Source organism: Trichosurus vulpecula, chromosome 7 (assembly GCF_011100635.1).
Source record: "Trichosurus vulpecula isolate mTriVul1 chromosome 7, mTriVul1.pri, whole genome shotgun sequence".
Lineage (NCBI taxonomy): Eukaryota > Metazoa > Chordata > Mammalia > Diprotodontia > Phalangeridae > Trichosurus > Trichosurus vulpecula.
The window spans coordinates 267,567,989-267,589,367 of record NC_050579.1 but is presented as its reverse complement, the minus strand read 5'-3'; the positions used below and the strand labels follow the sequence as shown (position 1 = coordinate 267,589,367).

At 50.6% G+C, this 21,379-nt stretch overlaps 1 protein-coding gene across 4 annotated transcripts; it reads left to right on the top strand.

Moving 5' to 3' along the window:
• The first annotated feature begins 1,165 nt into the window (after positions 1 to 1,165).
• EHMT2 (euchromatic histone lysine methyltransferase 2) lies at positions 1,166 to 20,990 on the top strand. Of its 4 annotated transcripts, none has more exons than XM_036767959.1 (28): positions 1,166 to 1,238; positions 1,884 to 1,953; positions 2,249 to 2,467; positions 2,575 to 2,846; positions 2,951 to 3,035; positions 3,168 to 3,235; positions 5,972 to 6,127; positions 6,522 to 6,680; positions 6,754 to 6,898; positions 7,019 to 7,120; positions 7,409 to 7,557; positions 7,840 to 7,983; positions 8,157 to 8,392; positions 8,802 to 8,984; positions 9,184 to 9,266; positions 9,370 to 9,476; positions 10,546 to 10,668; positions 11,026 to 11,127; positions 11,717 to 11,821; positions 12,128 to 12,282; positions 12,430 to 12,597; positions 12,695 to 12,839; positions 13,120 to 13,197; positions 13,793 to 13,908; positions 14,327 to 14,413; positions 19,002 to 19,080; positions 19,241 to 19,416; positions 20,239 to 20,990. In XM_036767959.1, the coding sequence occupies exons 1-28, from the start codon at positions 1,197 to 1,199 to the stop codon at positions 20,417 to 20,419; spliced, it is 3,735 nt and encodes a 1,244-aa protein (XP_036623854.1). In that variant the 5' UTR covers positions 1,166 to 1,196; the 3' UTR covers positions 20,420 to 20,990. The 4 variants fall into 4 exon arrangements, with proteins under 4 accessions (XP_036623854.1, XP_036623857.1, XP_036623856.1 ...); XM_036767962.1 differs by having other exon boundaries at positions 1,169 to 1,238; positions 6,784 to 6,898; XM_036767961.1 differs by lacking the exon at positions 1,166 to 1,238 and having other exon boundaries at positions 1,671 to 1,953; positions 6,784 to 6,898.
• Positions 20,991 to 21,379: the final 389 nt, after the last annotated feature.

Here is a 21,379-nt window from a genome sequence, read left to right as displayed (position 1 = left end):
TAAACCTGTTTCAGCGGTACTTTGCAAAAAGAATTCTAAGTACTCTTCCTGTATTTATGGTGAAGTCAGACCATTGTGCTTCAGTCCCGGCTCCTGTCAATATCTAGCTGTAAGTTACATCTGAGCCTGCTGTTTCTACAAAGTGAGGGGCTTAGGCCAGGCCAGGGGTTCTAAATTGGGGTGATGGTCTTGGATGGGATAAAAATACGTTTGGGGCTTCTTTCCACCAAGCTCAAACTTGGCATTTCCTTCAATTAAGAATTTTCAAAATCACTCCGTGAAGGGATCCATAGGCCTCACCAGACTGCCTAAGGGGGAGTGTCCATAACGCCCCCAAAAAGGCTAAGAACCCCCGGACTAGATGGTGCCTGGCGCCCTCTCCAATACCACTTTGAGTCTGTGGACCGGAGGAAAACTTGAGAGGCCGCTCTCCGCCGGTGCAAACTACAGCTCCCAGGAGGCCTCGGAGGAGGCCCTGGGTGCCCAGTCCCAACCCACAGGACCCGCGGCTGTGGAGTCGTCCGGGTTCGAGGGCTGCAGTACCGGCGGCCGAGGCGGGGCGTCCGACAGTGCCGGGAGAGCGGCCTCTGCGCTTCTGGTCGTGGTGTCACTAGCGGAGCTGCGATGGCCTTGAGCTCTCGGAGGGACACGCGGCCGGCCGGGCGGGACTGGTCTTTAATTAAGCCCTAGTCACTCACAATGAGAGCCGGGGGTAGAAGCCCTAGGTGAAGGGGAGGAGCGTCTCGGAGTACCCCCCCCATCCCCACCTCCGGGGGCAAAGGCTTCTCTCCAGATCCAGCCCGGACGGAGACCAGAGGCAGGGGCACGGTGCTGCCCCTTCCCGGGACACCCGGACCGGAGGAACCGCGGCTCCGGAGTTATTGGGCAATAGACTGGCCCCGCCGCGGCGGCCCCCGCCCCCGGTCCCGGCTCTCCGGCAGAGCGCCCGCGCTCGCCCCCCCATGGTGAAGGCCGGGGAGGCCAGATCGAAGTGGCCTCCGAAGCGCCCCCGCCAGCCCCATCCCGGGCATCCTCCGCAGCCCTCCGGGATCCTATCCCGGGAAAATGGCACTGGAATAGGCCACGGCTCCTTTAAGGGTTCTCTTCCTCCTCCCTCCTTCCACAACTCCCCCATCCCCCCCGGCCCACGTGACCCGGGCGGCCGCGCGCCTCCTGGGCCCCCCGCGCGAGCGGCTATGGCGGCGGCGGCGGGAGCTGCAGCGGCGGCGGCCGCCGAGGTGCGGAAGGGGAGGGGGGGGAGGCGGGTGCATGCCCGCCCGCGCGCGCGCCCGGGGGAAGCGCGCACTCGTGCAATGCTCCGGGGGTGCAACGGGGCCGGGGGGCCCGAGCCGGGCTTGCAGCAAGCCGGGGGGCCAGCGCCGGGGGCCGGGGAGGGGACCAGGGGATGGGAGGCGGGGGAAGCGGGCACGGAGGTGCGCGTGCAGCCGCTGGCCACCCCCGGATGGGCGGATGGAGCCGGGGTCCCAGGGGCACGCGCACGGGGTGCGCGGGGCAGGCCGCCAAGCTGGGGGGGAGTGGGTGCCGGGGGGGGTGTCGCGCGGGGCCCCCGCGGCTCCGGGGACAAAGGGGGAGCGTCTCGTGCACCCGGGAGGAGGGGGCGGGGCCGGGGCGCGTTGGCCACGCCCCCTCCCCTCTTTTCTGCTCCCGGGATGCGGGGGCTACCGAGGGGGAGGGGGTCCCTTCGGGCCCGGGGGAGAGGTCGAGGGCCACTTCCCGGGAGCCGAGGCAGAGGGCGAGGGGCAACCCATCGGGGCCGGGGGAGGGGGCGAAGCCTGCTGTCTTCCGCCCGGACCCAGGCGTCCTGGGTCCCTCTGCCCCCATCCGGGTTGACCAGTCCCCCTACCCCTTGTCTCCCCTCGCAGGGGGAGGCCCCTGGTGAGATGGGGGGGGCGCTGCTGCTGGAGAAGGAACCTCGGGGAACTGCAGAGAGAGGTAAGCGTGCAGTGTTTATAGGATGTCTGCCCCCCAGCCCCCTCTTCTTTCCTATTGAGAAAACAGTCTTGTTCTCAGTACCCCCTTCTCTTTCCTGCCTGGAAGTGACCCTCTCCAATGACCTGGCAGGATGCTAAGCTACGCTTCCCGTTAGATCCCTTTTCTCCTTCCTTTCTGGAAGGACTCCTGTTCCCCGATTCTGTGTGTCTGTCTTGTGTCTGTGCCAGTGTCTCATAGGGGTCTTGGTATTCGTGACACCCCTCCTCACTCCCCAACCTTTCTCTTATCTTCTCAGGTCTTAGCTCCTCAGGAGATAAGTCTCCTGGAGAGGAGACCCCACCCCAGGACCATCCAGAGTCTGTGGAACCCACCGGCCCCGCATCTCCTGCCTCAGTCACAGTGACTGTAGGGGATGAGGGGGCTGACACCCCAGTGGGGTCCACACCCCTCATTGGTGATGAGCCAGAGAGTCCAGAGGGAGATGAGGGCATCCACAGTGGTAGGATGTTGTTAGGTAAGGAAGCTGGGAGGGCTTGAGACTGGGGAATTCAAGGAGCAGGGAGAACTGGGCTCTCAGGTCATACCGTTTTCCCTCCTCTCTCTCCCAAACATGTCGTCCAGGCCATGCCACTAAGTCCTTTCCCTCGTCCCCCAGCAAAGGGGGCAGCGCCTGCCCAAGCCGGGCGAAGATTACCATGACAGGGGCCGGGAAATCACCTCCCTCAGTCCAGAGTTTAGCCATGCGGCTGTTGAGCATGCCTGGGGCACAAGGGGCTGGAGCTGGGCCTGAGCCTGCCCCTACCCCCACCCCTACCCCCACCCCCACCAGCCCTGAAGGGAAGCCCAAGGTCCACCGAGCTCGAAAAACCATGTCCAAACCAGGGAATGGACAGGTAAAGGGCATATGCAGGGAAGGGAAGAAGTATATCTTGTAATACAAGGAGAGGGAGCTGTGGGGAAGAGGGGAGTCTTATCTTGCTTTCTGTGTATTCCCCAGCCTCCAGTCCCCGAGAAACGCCCCCCTGAAGTTCAGCATTTTCGAATGAGTGATGATCTTCACTCAGTGGGGGATATGGGAACAGGTATATCCTTCAGCCATAGATTCTAGCTTCTTTCTCACCCACACCATTGGGACAACAGTTAACTCTGGTTTGGGGCATCAGAAACTTCCCGGGTTTGAGGAAGAAAACCTTACTTGATCTCTTTACTCCCAGACATTGCCAAAAGGAGGAAGCTGGACTTGGGAAGTGGAGGCCCCCACAAGAGAGGACCCCATGGCTTGGTAAGGCTGCATCAGGGACAGGACCAAGGGGCGGTGAGGGAGCTAAGAACAGAATGGCAGCCTCTTTGAGAGGAAAACAAGTGCTAAAAAGAAGTGGAGAGAAAAGGAGAGAGGTGTGGAAATGGAATATTTTAGTTCCTTAGAGAAGAGATTTGCTGACAGGACACCTCAGCTGGAGTAAGGCTGGGGAGGGCAGAGGTGCTGACTCTTGGGTGGCACAGGTCTCTAATATTCAACACACTTAGGTGCGTTTTAAGGGCAAGTTTCATTGGGTGATACAAAAAAGAAAGATAGCTTCTGCCATTGAGAAACGGTTTAGGAGATCTAACAACATATGTCAACCAATCAGTCAACATTTATTAAGCTCCCACTAGATACATCAGACTTTGTACTAAATGCTGAAGATACATAAAGACAAAAAAGATAGTTCTTGCCCTCAAGGAGCTTACAATCTAATGAGGGAGACAACATGCATACAAACATATACAAAGCAAACTATACAGTATAAATAGGAAATAATTAACTGGGGGGAGGGCACTGGAATTAAGAGGGTTGGGTAAGGCTTCCAATAAAAGATGGAATTTTAGGTGGGACTTAAAGGAAACCAAAGGGGAGACCATTAGAGTGAAGGAGGAAAAACATTCTTGGCCTTGGGGACAGCCAGAGAAAATGCCCAGAGCCCAGAGATGTCTTGTTTGTAGAACAGCCAAGAGACCAGTGTCACTGGATCAAAGAGTAGGGTGTAAAAAGACTTACACCTTAGATTACAAAGGGCTTTGAATGCCAAACAGAGCATTTTGTATTTGAACCTGGAGGCAGTAGGAAGCCACTGGAGTTTATTGAGTAGGGGGAGATGACACGATCAGACCTACACTTTAGGCAAATCACATTAGTAGCTGAATAGAGGATGGATTAGAGCGGGGAGAGGCTTGAGGCAGGCAGACCTCAACAGCTGTCTGTTATTGTCTAGGCATAAGGTCCTGTATTATCATAGTGACTGTGTTAGGGAAAGGGGCATAGACAAGAGTTGTTGCGAAAGTGAAATTGACAGATTGGATGAGGCAGGGAGGGCGATAATAAGTCCGGGATGACTCCTAGGTGGTGATCCTGAGGGACTGGGAGGATGGTGTTGCCTTCTACAGTAATAGGAAAGGGGAGGAGAGGGGAGATGTGGTTTGGGAGAAAGGAATGAGTTCCATTTTGGACATACTGATTTTCACACGTCTCCTTGACATCCAGTTCGAAATGTCTGAAAGATAGTTGGAGATGTGAGATTGGAGGTTAACAGAGAGATTAGGGCAGGATAGGTGGATTTGAGGATGCAACATCATCATAGAGACAGTAATTAAATCCACAGGAGTTCATCAGATCACCAGGTGCGGTAGTATATAGAAAGAAGAGAGCCTGGGACAGAACCTTGAGGGACACCTGAGAGGATGAGAGAGAAGTGGATCCAGATAGGTAGGATGAGAACCAGGAGAACTTAGAGAGAAGAGCGTATTAAGGAGGAGAGAGTGATCGCCATTGTCAAAGACTGCAGGGAGGTCAGGGAGAACGAGGCCGTTGGATTTGGCAGCTAAGATAGATCGTTAGTAACTTCAGTTTCTGTGGAATGATAAGGTCAGACTCTGGATTTTGAGGGATTAAGAAGATGGTGAGAGGAAAGAAAGAGGAGGAACCTATTATAAATGACCTTTTCATGGAATTTAGCCACAAATGACAGAAGAAATATAGGATGATAACAGGGATAGAAAGATCAAGCGAGGGTTTTTTCAGGATAGGGGAGACATGGGCATGTTGTTAGTAGCGAAGAAGCCAGTAGTCAGTGAGAGATTGAAGTGAAAGAAAGGGGATGACAGAGGGGGGAAATCTGTTGTGAAAGGATGGAATGGGATCACTTGCAAGTAGAAGGGTTATCCTTGATAAGGAGTAAAGGGCCATTTCATCCAGTAAGATGAGTGAAGGAGGAGAGAGTGGTACAAGGAGTCTGAATGATGTCACTCCCTACTGAATAAACTCCTGCAGCTCCCTATTTCCTCTAGGATAAAATACACTCCTTTTAGTTTTTAAAGTTTTACATAACCTGGCCCCAACCTGCCTTCAGTAACGTGCAGTAAGGTTCCTTTTCCACACTCTTACGATACAGTCAAACTGGCCTTTTCTCTTTTCCTCACACTTGACACTCCATCTCCAATCTCCTCCCTTTGCTTTGTTCAGTCCCTCCACTGCAGTTTGTATGACTTCAAGATACAGCTTAATCATCACCTTCACCTCTTGATTTCCCCAAATGCTAGTGCCCTCCCTTTTAGATTGCCTTGGAGAGAGAGGGAGAGAGAGAGAGAGAGAGAGAGAGAGAGAGAGAGAGAGAGAGAGAGTGTGTGTGTTTGTGTGTGTGTGTGTGTGTGTGTGTGTGTGTGTACATATCTCCTCCTCCAGGTAGAATATAAATTCCTTTAGAGTAGGGATTGTATCATTCTTTGTATTCTCAACCTCTAGCACAGTTCCTAGAATTTAATAAACACTTAATAAATGCTTGTTGGTTGGTTGATTGACACACACACACACACCCATACCCACACCCACCCACCTACCCATCCACCCATTAGATAGAAGTTGATAAAGGTAGAGGAGATATCTTGACAAAGTATCATTCTAGGAACATAGAGGGAGGGAGAGAACGCTTTTAGCCAGTGGGCTCAGGAAATCTTCATGGAAGGGGAACTCTTTATTTCCCAGTTGGAAGAGCTGGGGCCTGCTGGTGGGTCTGAGGACATGGCCCTGGAGAAGGAGAACCAGGAGGCCATGGAGGACTGGGATACAGATGTAGGAGAAGGCTTCAGTTTGTACTATGACTCATACTCTGTGGATGAACGAATTGACTCAGACAGTAAGGTAAGGAGCAGCTGGGTCTGGGGTGAGGTGACCTCCCTACCATCAGCTTCCTGGTAACTTTTATGATGCCTCTCTGGCCTTAGAGCCTTTAGAGAGTCTGTGTATGGCCTTATCTTTTCTCTGTGACCCTGTCTCTTGTTCTTCCAACCATCATTTCATACTTAATGCTTCCCTGATTTACTGCACAAAACCACCTGTACACACACGCAGGTTTACACACATTTCCCTGAGTCCTAATGTCATGGCTGCCCTCTCTCTGTCTTGAATTGTCCAGTTGAGAGCTCCCAAAGGAAGGGACCATCTCCCCATCAGACTCCCCCCAGCTTGCCCAAAGGCCAAGACCTTTGATCTGAGGGTCACCCTCCCACAGCCCCATCCTCTTCTCCTTTTCTAGTCTGAGGCAGAGGTCTTGGCGGAGCAGTTGAGTGAAGAAGAAGAGGAGGAGGAGGAGGAAGAAGAAGAAGAAGAGGAGGAGGAAGAAGAAGAGGAGGAGGAGGAAGAGGAGGAAGAAGAAGAGGAAGAAGATGAGGAGTCTGGCAATCAGTCTGATAGGGTAAGGGTCTGATATCTGGGTTTGTAAAAGAAGTCTAGGCTTAAGAACAGAGAAGATAAACTTGCATACCCAGGTTCCGATTCTTCCCCCTCCCCCTCGTCAGAGTGGTTCTAGTGGTCGACGAAAAGCTAAGAAGAAATGGCGGAAGGACAGTCCTTGGGTGAAGCCCACCAGAAAACGTCGAAAGCGGGAAACACCACGTGCCAAGGAGCAGCGGGGTAATAATCCAGATTAAGTGTCTGTCCGCCTAGGGCAACAGATCCTTGTTCTCCTCACATACACGTCTCAGGCTCAGTTTCCCCCAACTTTTCCTCTCTTGCTCTCTCTCTCTGTATTAGGGGTGAATGGTGTTGGTCCCTCTGGCCCCAGTGAGTATATAGAGGTGCCTTTGGGGTCTCTAGAACTACCCAGCGAGGGAAACCTTTCTCCCAACCATGCTGGTAATTGGGAAAATGGGGAAGCTGATTCAGGGAGCCTTGGGTGGGATGAGCTGAGGCCAAGAATATTGAGTCACCTGTGGGAGAAGTCTAGCAGTCCCAGCATAACCAATGGTAGCAGAAGAAGGGAGTTCCCGTTACTGGAAGGATGGGGTTAGGAGCAGCTTTGATCTGTTGGGTAGATCCTGACTGGCTGAGAAGACCAGCCAATAAGATGAAAGGACTTGGTGGGTAGAAGTAGTGGCTGGGTCTCCCGGTGACTTTCCTCTCTCTGCATCCCCTTGCCCCAAGGAGTATCAAATGACACATCGTCCCTGGAGACAGAGCGGGGGTTTGAGGAGTTACCCCTGTGCAGCTGCCGCATGGAGGCCCCAAAGATCGACCGGATCAGCGAGAGGGCCGGTCACAAATGCATGGCCACAGAGAGCGTGGATGGAGAGGTGGGTCTGGCCTCCCAGAGAGTACAGAAGGAGAATGGGGTAGAGGGATGACATCAGATATCTAGTATGAGTTGGACCCTTGAAGTGCCTTCTCACAGTGAGGTCTGGTGGCTATCCAGTGGATAGAAGGGTAGGGAGTGTGGGTGGGCTGGGGCGAAAACTGGCGGAGTTACTACAGGGAGATAACAGGATCCTCAGCTTGTCTTTCCTGCTTCTCTGCCTTAACGTTTCCCATCTTCCTCTTTTCTTCTGTGGCTCCTCTGCTAACACCCCATCCTCTAGCTGTCGGGCTGCAGCGCAGGAATCCAGAAGCGGGAAACGATGAGGCCTTCGAGCAGAGTAGCTCTGATGGTCCTCTGCGAGACACATCGAGCCCGGATGGTCAAGCATCACTGCTGCCCAGGCTGTGGCTATTTTTGCACAGCGGTGAGGAGGGATATTGGTAGGGCTATGCAAATCCCCAGGAACAGGGTATGGGAGGGAGGTTGCTGGGCAAACAACCAGACCTCCATGGGGAGGGAGGAGTTGGAGGGAACCATGAAGCTGGGTCATTTATTTGGGTCCTAATACCGTTGCCCCCAATCCCCCCCCCCAACAAGGGCACATTCTTGGAGTGTCACCCTGATTTCCGAGTGGCCCATCGCTTCCACAAAGCCTGCGTGTCCCAGCTGAATGGGATGGTTTTCTGCCCCCACTGTGGGGAGGACGCTTCTGAGGCCCAGGAGGTGACAATTGCCCGCAGTGATGGGGTGGCCCCACCTCCTGGCACTGCTGCTCCTGTCCCCCCACCCCCCGCCCAGGATGCCCCTGGACGGGCCGACACTTCCCAGCCCAGGTACCCCTCCCCCCAGAAAAAAGAGCCCTCTCCCTTTGTAGGCTCTTTACCTATTATCTTTCCATTCCTACGTACTTATATCCTTACCTCTTTATCTCTTTATCTCACATTCTCTTGCTTTTCTCTCCCCATTCCCTCCTTTTGTCATTTCATACCTTTCTTTCCCTTTCCCTCCCCTCTCTCCCCCTTCATCTGTCCTTTCTGCTCTCTCTTCTTTCACTGTCCTTTCCCCTTTCCTTCCTTCCTTCCCTCCTTGTCTTTTTCTTTCTTTCCTTCTTTCCTTCTTTCCTTCCTTCTTCCTTCCTTCTTATCCTTTCCCTGGGATATGAGAGTCTTCTCCCTTTCCCTAGTCTTTTTCCCTCCTCAGGACACAAGAGCCCGTCTCCCCACACCTCTTCTGTTTCCCCAGTGCCAGGATGCGGGGTCATGGAGAACCAAGGCGCCCCCTCTGCGACCCACTGGCTGATACCATCGACAGCTCAGGTCCTTCCTTGGCATTGCCCAATGGCAATATCCTCTCAGCTGTAGGCCTTGGGGTTGGCCCAGGCCGAGAAGCCCTGGAAAAGGCACTAGTCATACAGGAGTCTGAGAGGTGAGAGAAGCTAATGGCTTGAGGATGCACAGATAGTGGGGTCTCTGAAGGGAAAGGGATCTTTTTTCAGTAAGATCATACTTACAGAGGAGTAAAGGCATGGTGTCTGAAGGAAGAGGCATCTGATGAGGGACTCAGGGTGTTAAGCCCTTAAGTCTCCCTGTGCCACCTCCTTCCTCCCGCCCTCTCTCCCTGACAGAAGGAAGAAGCTTCGGTTCCATCCCCGTCAGTTGTACCTGTCTGTGAAGCAGGGGGAACTGCAGAAGGTCGTCCTCATGCTCTGTGAGTGTCCACCCCAGCCCAGGGTTCTCTGTCCATCTGTCCCTCTCCCCCAGTCTCTCTCTATGAATGACACTCTCCCTTCCTGCCCCCCCCCCACCCATAGTGGACAACCTGGACCCCAACTTCCAAAGCGATCAGCAGAGTAAGCGCACACCCCTGCATGCGGCTGCACAGAAGGGCTCCGTTGAGATCTGCCATGTGCTCCTGCAGGTAAGAGCAGGCCAGGCCTTCAGTGTCTGGTGGTCCCCACTCGGCCCCAGAATTTAGGATCCAGGCCCTCTCCTCCCACTCTCTCCCCTTCATCCTAGTCACTGAGGGAGGCCTCCACAATTATTTGACCATCTCTTCCAACCCTCAGCCTTCATTTCTCTGGTCCATCTCCCTTTGTCCCTCCTGCCCTGTTCTGGTCCCCACTGTCTCCTGGGATACCCCTACACACACACACACACACACACACACACACACACACACACACACACACGCACACGCACGCGCACGCGCATACACACACACACATACACGCATGCACACATACACACACACCACCGCATGTTTCATTTCTACCTTAACAATACTTCTTATGTACACCCCTTCCCTTCTCACCACTCACACAGCCACCAAACTAGTTCAGGCCCTCACTACTTCTCACCTGGACTATTGAATAGCCTTCTTCTTGGTCTTCCTGCCTCAAGTCTGTCCTCACTACGATCCATCCTCCATTCAGCCTCCAAAGTGATCTTCCTGAGCCACAGCTCTGACCATGTCACCCCAGTAGCTCCAGGATCAACCATAAGGTCCTCTCTTTCGCATTTAAAGCCATTCCCCAATTTGGTCCTTTTCTATCTGTCTTTCCCTTCTTATACTGTACTCCGTCCCACCCACTGTATGATTTAGCTGTCTTATGTGCTGCCCTTTACACACTCCGGCTCCTCTTTCCATGGCTTTGCACTGACTGTCTCCTAGGTACAGAATACTCTGCCCCGTCATCTCAACCTCTTAGCTTCCTTTAAGACTCAGCTCAAATCCCACCTTCTATAGGACACCCTTCCTGGTCCCTCCAAATGCTAATTCCTTCCCTCTGAGATTACCTTTCACTTACCCTGTATATAGCCACTACGTACCTAGTTATTTGCATGTTGTCCTCCCCCGTTAAAATAGAAGCTCCTTTAGGAAGGGACCCTATTTTTGTCTTTTCTTTGTATCCCCGGTGCCTGGCATATAATTATTGCTCAATAGAGGCTTGTTGACTGACTGACTAACCCTTTTCCCCACCTTCCAGGCTGGGGCAAATATCAATGCTGTGGATAAGCTGCAGCGAACCCCTTTGATGGAGGCTGTGGCCAATAACCACGTGGAGGCTGCTCGATACATGGTGCAACGAGGAGGCTGTGTCTATAGCAAGGTGAGGACAGCAGCCCAGGAGCCTCAGCTGGCCGGTGGGCATAGTTGGGCATAGTAGGAGATGTGGCAGTAGGGTATAGATAAAGGAGAGAACAGGAGGCATGTCCCTTGGGGGCAAGGGCACTGTAAACTTGGATGAGGAAAAAAATTGCATCTTTATTTTTAGCAGCCCCTAACTGAAATTTAACATTTCCTTCAGAGATTTAAGAACATCATTCTGAGGAGTCCATAGGTTTCACTGGGCTGTCAGAGGGGATCTGTTTCTCCCTGCTTCATCCCTGCTCCTCCTGCCCCTCAGAAAAAAGGTTAAGCACCCCCTCCTTGGGGATTAAAGGTCTGTGTGCACCTGTCTTCCCAGGAGGAAGATGGTTCTACTTGTCTTCACCACGCAGCAAAGATCGGCAACCTGGAGATGGTCAGCCTGCTACTCAGTACTGGCCAAGTGGATGTCAATGCTCAGGTCAGGGGCCAGCAGTTCTTCTCCTCCTCTGTTCCCCAGACCCCCTCCCTCCCCATTCTTCTTTGGCTTTTAATTGTTCCCAGTGTTTGTGTGTCTCCAGTCTCTGCCTCTCCTCCCTCACCCTTTTGTGTGTGTTCTTTTTTCATTCATTCTCCCCTCTTTTCCTTTGTCTCTGACTCTTGTCCGTGCGTGATGGTGACTTGCCTGTTACTGTCGTTCCTCTGACGCCACTTACTGCCCTAAGCCCCACCTCCAACCCACATATCTCTCCCTCTCTCCCGGGTTGTTTTCTGTCTTTGCCCATTACTAGCCTCTCCCATACTGTCTGTCATTCCGCTTCTGTATTGCTTCCCTTCCAACCTCTATCTCCCATGTATCTCTCTTGCTCTTCTCTCTTTATCTCTCCCTCCCTGTTTTTTCTGTCTCTCCTTCAGTCTCTCTCTGTCTCTGTCTGTCCATCTCTCTCTCTCTGTTCCTCTGAGTTGGAGAGAAGGAAAAACGCATGCCTCCCCTTTTAACCAGATACAGGTATAGGAGAAGACCTGCCTGTGGGCCCCAACCCTCACCTGCCTCCTTTTACTCCTTCCAGGATAACGGGGGCTGGACACCCATCATTTGGGCAGCTGAACATAAACATATTGAAGTCATTCGAATGCTGCTAACCCGAGGAGCAGATGTCACCCTCACTGACAATGTAAGAGAAATCATGTGGGTGCCCAGGGGTGGAAGAAGGTAGGGCGATGCCTTGGAATCCTTGGACATCTCGCATTTCTTCATTCCATGCCTCTCTGACTTGGTACTGGGTGGTGTTTTTACCCTTATTCATGTCATGTCCCTATACTACACCACAAGCCCCTTGATGGCAGGAACCATGTTCTACTTAATCTTTTCAACTTCTCCAGTGCCTAGAATGTGAGTGGTCATCGTTGCTGGTTTTTTAACTTTAACTGAGCCTTGGGGACTGGATGAACCAACTCCTCTGTCTTTGCCTTGCCCTCAGGAAGAGAACATCTGTTTGCACTGGGCATCCTTCACAGGCAGCGCTGCTATTGCCGAGGTCCTGCTGAATGCCCGCTGTGACCTCCACGCAGTCAACTATCATGGAGACACGCCCTTGCATATCGCTGCTCGAGAGAGCTACCACGACTGTGTGCTGTGAGCAGCTCCCACGCCCCAAAGCCTGTGCCCTGGGCTCCCAGTTCTTCCTTCTCTCTCCATCTCTCTCCTGTGTCTTTCCCCTGCTTCTGTCATTGGCTCCTCCACTGCATATTCCTTATTGCTTTCCTCGTTCTACCCTTTCAGGCTTTTCCTGTCTCGGGGCGCAGATCCAGAGTTACGGAACAAAGAAGGAGATACGGCATGGGACCTGACCCCTGAGCGTTCAGATGTCTGGGTGGCCCTGCAACTCAACCGAAAGCTTCGCCTCGGTGTGGGTAACCGAATACTACGGACAGAAAAGATCATTTGCAGGTAGGGGTTCCCAGAGTCTCCTGTCCATTCAATTGCCCCCAAAGGGTCGGGGGCAGGGGGGCTCATCCCCTCAGCCATATTGTTTCTCTTCCCCCAGAGATGTAGCTCGGGGTTATGAGAACGTGCCAATCCCCTGTGTCAATGGGGTGGATGGGGAGCCATGCCCGGAAGATTACAAATACATTTCTGAGAACTGTGAAACTTCAACTATGAATATTGACCGAAACATCACCCACCTGCAGGTAAGTGAGGTGGGAAAGGTCCCCCAGACCTCTCAGTAGCCTAATTCTAACCCTTCAGAGATCCTTAGCCAATTTCCTGACTCACCTCCAATAACATCTTGGCCCGGTCCCATGGCTAGCTCCCCACAGCTCTATCCAAAGGGTTGTTCCTATCCCATGTAGACAAAAGCCTGATGATCCCCGACTGAGTGAGGGCTCTGGGGGAGCATTCTGGAGGCTGGAGGGCAGGATCCCTGGGTCCTGGGCTTTGAGGATGTGACCCCGGTGTCCTCCCCCCTAGCACTGCACCTGCGTGGATGACTGCTCGAGCTCCAACTGTCTCTGTGGCCAGCTAAGTATACGGTGCTGGTACGACAAGGTGAGCAAGCTTCCCAAGCCTTTCATTTTCTGTTCGTTGAATCCCTTTTCCTAAAGAGCCCTCATGTCATGGGGAGGGGTCATCCCCGCAACGGCCAGCATTCATGTTCTATACAGATTGATTCATTCAATATGAGTTGATAAGACAAGGGGCTATGGACACATGGGCTGATTCCTTTGTAATTGGTTCCTAATGACTAGAGGGAACGCTTCGCTCTTCCCCCTGGGGTGAGCTAGAAAACTTGAGCTTGCTCTTCTGCTTTCCTGCTCCTCCTTCCTTTCTGTCCCTTCCTAGAGAGGGCCAGAGTGGGGCTCAGAGAGGAGGTGCTTCTCTCTCCCCTCCCCCGATCCCAAACCAAAGGCAACAGAGAACATTTCTTGGGAAACTGCCAAGAAAGTGGCTGTGCCTTTTGTGTTGGTATATACAAATAACTTTCAAATGGCCCTGTGTTTGTCCTGCTTCCTACACAAACATTCCCTCTCCTCCTCTGCCACCTCCTCCTCCCTCAACTAGCCTCTTCCCTTGGGATGGGATGAAAAATTGATACCATTAATACCAGTCTCTTCTCACCTCTCCCCTTTTCTTCTGGAGCCAGGATGGACGTCTGCTTCAGGAGTTTAATAAGATTGAGCCTCCCCTGATCTTTGAATGTAACCAGGCCTGCGCCTGTTGGAGAAGCTGCAAGAATCGAGTGGTACAGAGTGGTATCAAGTGAGGACACCTGCCTTTCATCCTCCCACTTTTCCCGGACCCTTGGGGACCCAGGCATCCTTAATTCCCTATTGGAGTTTTAGCCCCTTTTCTTCAGTGAAGTGGGGTAGTGGGGTACCCTTTGGTCCTAGGGCTCTCCCTTCCCTCCCCATTCCCCAGCTGACACGGACACCTTCCCATATTTTTCTTCTTAGGAGGTCACTCTGAGAGATACAATAGAAAGAGTACCGGATTTGGGGATTCAGAGGACCTGAGTGGGATTCATTTCTGAGTGATCTTGAGCCAGACACTTCACTTTTCTGGGCCCCTTCCCGTCCAGCTCTAAGCATAGAATCCTTTCTGTCTTTGCCCTGGATGTCTTCCTGTCCATCCCCTTGTAACAACACTCCACGTCTTCTCCCTTCTCCCCACCCTCCAGGGTTCGGCTACAGCTCTACCGTACTGCCAAGATGGGTTGGGGCGTGCGCGCACTGCAGACCATTCCCCAGGGTACCTTCATCTGCGAGTGAGTCTGCTGGGACTTTTGGGTGGAATGAAAAGGAGAGGCATTCTGATGCGTGGGTAGAAGGCCAGACTTGAGTCAAGATGGCCCGGCTTCAAGTCATACCCCTTGACACTAACTTTGTGACCCTGAACAAATCCAGTAGACCTCTCAGTGCCCTCAGGCATCACTTTTAGAAGACTAAATTACAGAATAATTGCTGGCTTATGTTGGTAAAAAAATTTTAACAAAAGGCATTCCCCACCGTAGTGAAATCACAGGCCTAAACAAAAAAAATTAAGCTTGGATCATAGCTTTAAATAGAGGTGAAAGTGGCCTAGAGGTCATCTAATCCAACCCCCTCATTATACAGATAAGGAAATAGGCTCAGAGATTAAGCCACTTGGTCACAATCACAAAAATAGTAAAGGAAGGGAGGGGATAGAATTTGAACTGGGGTCCTCAAATTCTAAACAAGAGCCCTTTCCCCTAGACGTAGATATCTCCAGGAGAAACCTGCCCGCTGTGAATTGTGCCGCTTCAGCCCTTCCCTTGCTGTTACTTATCAGTCCTGTTATTCACCTACTTTTAATTCCCTAGTATACGTTGCACTACTGTCATTACAAACCTTTTCCCGTGTTCTTTCAGTCTCCTCTTTCTCTGAACAGACAGTTTCACTAAATGCTTTACTAAGACAATCACAATTGTCCTCTTCTGAGCTGCCTCACCTTCCTAATTTGCCACCCCATGTCTCTTTACCCACCCTCACTTATCTCAAAAGAAGAGTTGTCTTTCCTGCTTTCCAATCTGTCCACCTAAACTCATGATCCTACCTTGTGATGCCCCGCCCTGCCTCATGATCCCCTACCTTTACCTGATTCCTTTTGGACCTTGGCGCTTCAATCCTGCTTTTTGAATTCAGCATCAGTGATCTCTGGTTTGATTCTTCCTCCCTTATCCCTTTTTCAAAATATTTGAATAGCACTTTCAAACTGCTGCCCTATTTTTCTCTTTTTTAAAAAAATTTATTTTTATTTGTTTTAATCTGCCAAAATCCACCTTCTCACCCTCTCACCTCAACTCTTCTCCCAGTTCAGAACATGAGAAAAACAATTCCCATTCCAAACATGTGCAGTCAGTCAAAATAAACTTCTACATTGGCCATGTCCAAATAAACGTTCCTCTCATTCTGCATTCTGAGTCATTGGCCTCTGTGTCAGAGGGTAGGTAGTATGTTTCCTCATTAATTCTCTGGAATCCTGATTGGTTGTTATATACAACTGTATTCCCTCACACTTGTATATCATTCCTACTTTGTGGGCATGCCCTCCTATTCCCATCCCTTCCCCACCCCTCCCTCCTATTTTCCTATTGAGCAAAATGTTTTTTTGTGCCTAGAGGTTCAAACGTAAGCCATTTCCCACCCCACCCACACCCTTTTATGTACAGATTTCTGTCTTTGTACCCTGCTTATGGGAAGTGATTGCCCGTAACCTCCTTTCCCTTCTCCCTGGGTGTATTCCTTTTCCCCATTCTTTCCTTAAGATCATCGAGGCATAAAAAAACAACTCCCAGGACTTCTCTGATTATGTACTCTGATTATGTACTAAACTCTTGCTTCATCTCTTCCACCATAATAGCTCTTTATGGTTTGGTTCTTTTTTTTTTGCTCATTCTTCCAGCCCACTTGCCGACTTTGGACTTAATGTTAGGGCAGGGCTCTGCCACACTTCTGGAAGGAAGGTCTGGGCTGGTCCGACAAAGCTGTCAGTTGGCACCTGTTCCTGTTACAGTGCCCCAGTATGGGTGTGTGGTCTACAGCCTGTCCCTGGGTATTAGAGTCTTCCATGTGTGCTAGTTACCCCTGTTCCCAGTGTCTGCAGATCTCTCTGTCTCCCTGTGTCGACCTGGTCCAGAAAAAAGACTCACTGTGACTTTTTCCAGATTTCTCCATCAGGATTGGGGCTGGTGAATTTTATAGATCTGTTTGGAGGAGTTGTAGAGGAGCTCAGCTGTCTTACTTCCTGCTACTTCACTATCCTAGCTTCACCCCCTTAATCCCCGCATTTAATGTTCCAGCTCCTCCAAAGAGTCATCTTTATGGCCAGTGCTTCCACTTTATCATGTCCAACTGTCCTTAACCACCTGCAGCCTGGCTTTTACCCCTACCAGAAAACTAAAACCATTCTCACAGTGGTCACCAGTAATCTTATCACCATATGTACTGGCCCTTTAAAAAAGTCTTCATTGCCCCTTAATCTTTTTTTTTTTTTTTTTTGAGGCAAACAGGGTTAAGTGACTTGCCTGGAGTCATGCAGCTAGTGTCAAAGGCTGGGTTTGAACTCAAGGCCTCAGGACTCCGGGGCCAGTGCTCAATCTACTAGATTGATTCCATTAATCCATTCAACCAACACTCTCTTCTCAAAGGATCAGTATTAACATGTCTATCATATCGTCTTGCTCAAAAGTATTCAGGAACTCCTCACTTAACTTGGCATTCAAGGCTACTATACTTACTCTGTACTTACCCCTCTGCCATTAAGCTTCTCTCCCTCTTACTTCCTTGTTCTTACTCTATTCAATTAAACAATAAATTCAGTTAACATCTATTACACACCTACTGTGTCCCAAGCACTGTGCTAGCTAAGTGTCGGGAGAGATAAGATAGTCCCGTCCTTCATGAATTCTAAAGTCTGACAAGGAGGTAGGGCATAAACACAGAATTCTAATTTACAGTATCATAGATGAAGTGCATTAGACATGTTGTGTAGGATCACTGACCAGGAAATCAAGAAAGGCTTCATGGAGGGTGGTGGCATTGAAGTTGAAAGGACAGGTAAATGCTGACAAGTGATAGACTCAAGGTACAGAATGAGATAGGCAGCTTGGGACATGGCCAGTTCAAGTATTTGTTTTGTTTGACTATAAGTATTTGTTATAAGGGTTTTGCTTTTATTTTTTTCCAATGGGAGCGAGGGTATAAACTGAGAAAATAAAATTTAAAAAAAAGAATGAGGAGAAAAAAAGCCCATCAGTGTGGTTTAGTGAAAGCTGGTCTTAGAATCCATAAGGCCAGGATCCAGATCTTATTTTTGACACATGCTGACCTTATGACCTCGGGCAACTCACTAAACCTCTCAGTGTCCCCAGGCAGCTCTCCTAAGACCCTAAGGCACCCGAGGAGGTGCTGAAAAGGTTCCTCACTCCCATGAAATCACAGGTCTGGTCAAAAAAAAGCGAGTAGGCAAAGGCTACTGGCAGAAGGAGAACGTTTCTTTTTGTAGGAAATAGCATGAGCTAAAAGTATGATAGCAGGATATGGGGTCAGAGAGCAGTTCCAGATTGACTGGAACAGGAATGCATTGTAGGACGGGGGAGGGGCTGAAATGAGATAAGGCTGTAAAGGGAGAGTGGTACCAGATTGTGAAGGACCTTAATCAGTCAACAAATACTCATTAAGCTGTGCCTGGTTCTAAGAACTAAGTTCTAGGGCTCCATTTACAAAGAATGAAGTAAACCTTACTCCTGCAGCGAGCTAACATTCTAAAGTGAATCAATATAAATACATGCATATACCCGCCGAATGCCAAACCAAGAATTTAAACTTCATTCGTTGAGCAGTAAGCTCTGGACCAGATCTATATGTAATAAATATTCAGGTAGCAGTATGAAGGATAGATTGGAGGAGTGAGAGAATAGCAGCTTTAGCAAGCTGTCGAAGTCCGGGCTGGTGAGCAGGAGGTCCCTCAAATTGTGAGCTCCTTAAGACAAGGAGTTTTTTGCGTTTCTCAGTATTCCTAGCACAGTACTTGGCACATAGTAGGTACTTAATAAATGCTTACTGACTGACCAGTAAGAAGGATGATGGCAGTGGGAATGAAAGGGGACAGAAGATGGATATAAGATTAGCCTACTTGTGCCCTAAATATGGCTTGGCTTATGATCTTGACCCTACCTGAAATGCCCTCCCACAGGGGTGGGGATCCTGCAGCCTCAAGGCTACATGTGGCCCTCTAGGTCCCCAAGTACAGCCCTTTGACTGAATCTAAACTTCACAGAACAAATCTTCTTTATCCTCTTAATAAAAAGATTTGTTCTGTAAAACTTGTACCCATTCAAAAGGCCGAACCCAAGGACCTAGAAGGCCACATGTGGCCTCAAGGCTGCAGGTTCTCCACCCCTGGATCAGATTTTACTCTGTCCCTTTATTAAAAGGATTTGTTCTGTGAAGTTTGGATTCAGTCAGAGGGCTGCATTCAAGGACCTAAAGGGCTACCTGTGGCCTCAAGGCTGCAGGTCCTGTCTTACATCCATCCAGTATTACCCAGTTTAATGGCCCAACTTAAGTGTCTCCAATCATAACATCCCACAATGATCTCTTCTGGACTCCTGATAGTACCTAGTATCTGGACCACGGCAGGAATGAGGTTGGGGTGGGGTTAGGGAGGATGACAGATTTGGGGTAGGGACAGAGTTCTTTGGAGAAATTGAAAAGGATAAGTCACAAAAGCATAGGGAATGTGAGATTAGAGTGTGAAGTGTGTGGGGACCTCTGGACAACCCTGGCCTACTGTATTCCTCTCAGAACTCCTCTCTTCCCCTGCTGGGTTAGGTATGTTGGGGAACTGATCTCAGATGCCGAGGCAGATGTTCGAGAAGATGACTCTTACCTCTTTGACCTGGACAATAAAGTGAGTAGATTGGGATGGGAGGGAGGACTTAACCTATTTCCTCTCCACTACCTCCCTTAAATCTTGAGTTGGGTCAGCAAGAGGTGGTAACTATGTTGAGACTGGACCTAGTCCATCAAGGTGTGAGATGAGGGAGCTAACCAGTCCACATTTTCTCCAGGATGGAGAGGTGTACTGCATCGATGCCCGATACTACGGCAACATCAGTCGCTTTATCAATCATTTGTGTGACCCTAACATCATCCCCGTTCGAGTCTTCATGCTGCACCAAGACCTCAGGTTCCCCCGAATTGCCTTCTTCAGTTCTCGAGACATCCGGACGGGCGAGGAGCTAGGGTGAGGGGGATGCAAGGGTTCCCTGTGGTGGTTGGAAGGGCGGGCACCTGGATCTTTAATGAGGCATCCAGGTGTAGGCCAAGAGGGCCTGGGGAGACAACATGAGGGAGGGGAAGCATGGGGCCCAGGAGGCCCAGGTTCCAGGGGTAGCATCTGAATCCTAAAATAAGTTCTGCCACTCTATATTTGTGTGGCTTTGGAAAAGTTGTCACATCTCAGCTCTAAAATGAGGAATTGGGGCTGGTTCACAGGTTTTTAACCTGTGAGGTCTGTGGCTAGATGGATTTGGATTGGGGTCAGGGGAAATGACATCTTTATTTTCACTTAACCGGCACTGAGATTTGGCATCTCTTTCAGTTATGAATGTAGGTAACAAGCCCGCAGTAATATACTTTTAGAGACTGTTAAAGTTGCCCATGACACAAAACAGTTTAAGAGCCAGTGGACTAAATTATCTCAAAGGTCCTTTTGAGCTCTAAATTGTGTGATCCTATGACCCTAATGTCCTCTCTGCTAGCCCTTGGAGAGAGTTCTGCAGATATTCTGGCATTCTCTCAGACTCCTAACCCCTCAGAATCCCCCAGCTGACTGGCAAAGAGCTCCCTGTTACATCCCACTCCTTGCCCCCTAAAGGTTTCTATTTGCTCCTGTCTCCAGTCTGGGGTTGGCTTTAATGTGAAGCTTGGGCCTAGTTAGCCAGAGCTTGAGTCCCTAAAAAGTGGTCACAGAGGATGAAAGCTTCTGGGCTTGGTAGGTGAGCAGACTAAAAGCTTGGTAAGACTTCGAGGCCTGGATCCCAAGTTCCCCTGACCTTCCTGACAGGTTTGACTATGGCGACCGGTTCTGGGACATTAAGAGCAAATATTTCACCTGTCAGTGTGGCTCTGAAAAGTGCAAGCACTCAGCCGAAGCCATCGCCCTGGAGCAGAGCCGCCTGGCCCGCCTGGATCCCCACCCAGAACTGATTGCTGACCTTGGGTCCTTACCCTCCCTCAGTTCCTGACCCCAGATCCAGTGACTTCTGGGGGGCTTCTCCAGAGAGTTTCTTCTCCTGGGAATTGTTCTCACCCCTCAGAGCTCGCTGCCTTTTTCCTGCCCACACACTGTCCCAAGCCATTCCTGTTCATTTGTGTCACCTGTTTTGAAACTGGGATACTCTTCCCTATCACCAATAGTTGGGTTTGGGGAGAAGGTATCCTGTTCTGCCATAATGATTGATTCCCAGACCCAGTTCCCCACTTTGGGACAAAAGTGACCTCCTTTGTGTTCCCCACTCCCCATCAGAGAAGGACGCGAGTGCGCGCGCGCACACACACACACGCACACACACCCATCACACACACACACACCCATCACACACATACACCTGAAGTTAGAATTGGATTAAAGAAAGCGCATCTTTGGGTATCTGAACACCCAGCTGGGGTATGTATCCAGTGGCAGCCTGACCTCCCCAGAAAGCCCAGGGCAATCTGCTCCCCCACCCTGAACATTGCCTCCTCCTCCATATCACTTGACCACCACCTACTCCCTGGCAATTTTTTTTCTCAATAAATGTTTTGGTTTGGTTATAAGCTGTCTTAGTCTTAGTAAGGGGTGGGATGGGGCAGGGCACCAGAAAAGGTATGAAGGAGGGAATAGGAGTCCCAAGTAACAGTGCCTGGGAAGGGGAGGAAGCAGGGTGGACAGGTATCGGCTATGGCAGAATCCAAAAAATTGGAGAAAAAAGAAAAACAGCCATTGAGTCTGAGGAAAAAAGTTGGGAGTATCAGGCTATGGTTAGATTCCTGTGGGACAGAAGGTGACCCTTGTACTTTGAGACAAACTATCCAAACCTCTTACTGGAACAGAACTACATTGATTTACATGCATTTTTGAAGAGGCTTTGAGTATGTTTTCAAGTCAGATTGCCCTGAGCCTAGCCCCAGTTTCAGCCACCTCCCTAACCCCCACCCCAGTTCCT

Excerpts from the sequence above, each read along its gene's own strand:
- EHMT2 (XM_036767960.1), top strand. The coding sequence starts at position 1,671 with ATGCGGGGGCTACCGAGGGGGAGGGGGTCCCTTCGGGCCCGGGGGAGA. Across the intron at positions 6,681-6,753 it reads CTGGCAATCAGTCTGATAGG|GTTCCGATTCTTCCCCCTCC; the intron begins GTAAGGGTCTGA and ends TTGCATACCCAG. Across the intron at positions 12,283-12,429 it reads AGCTACCACGACTGTGTGCT|GCTTTTCCTGTCTCGGGGCG; the intron begins GTGAGCAGCTCC and ends CTACCCTTTCAG.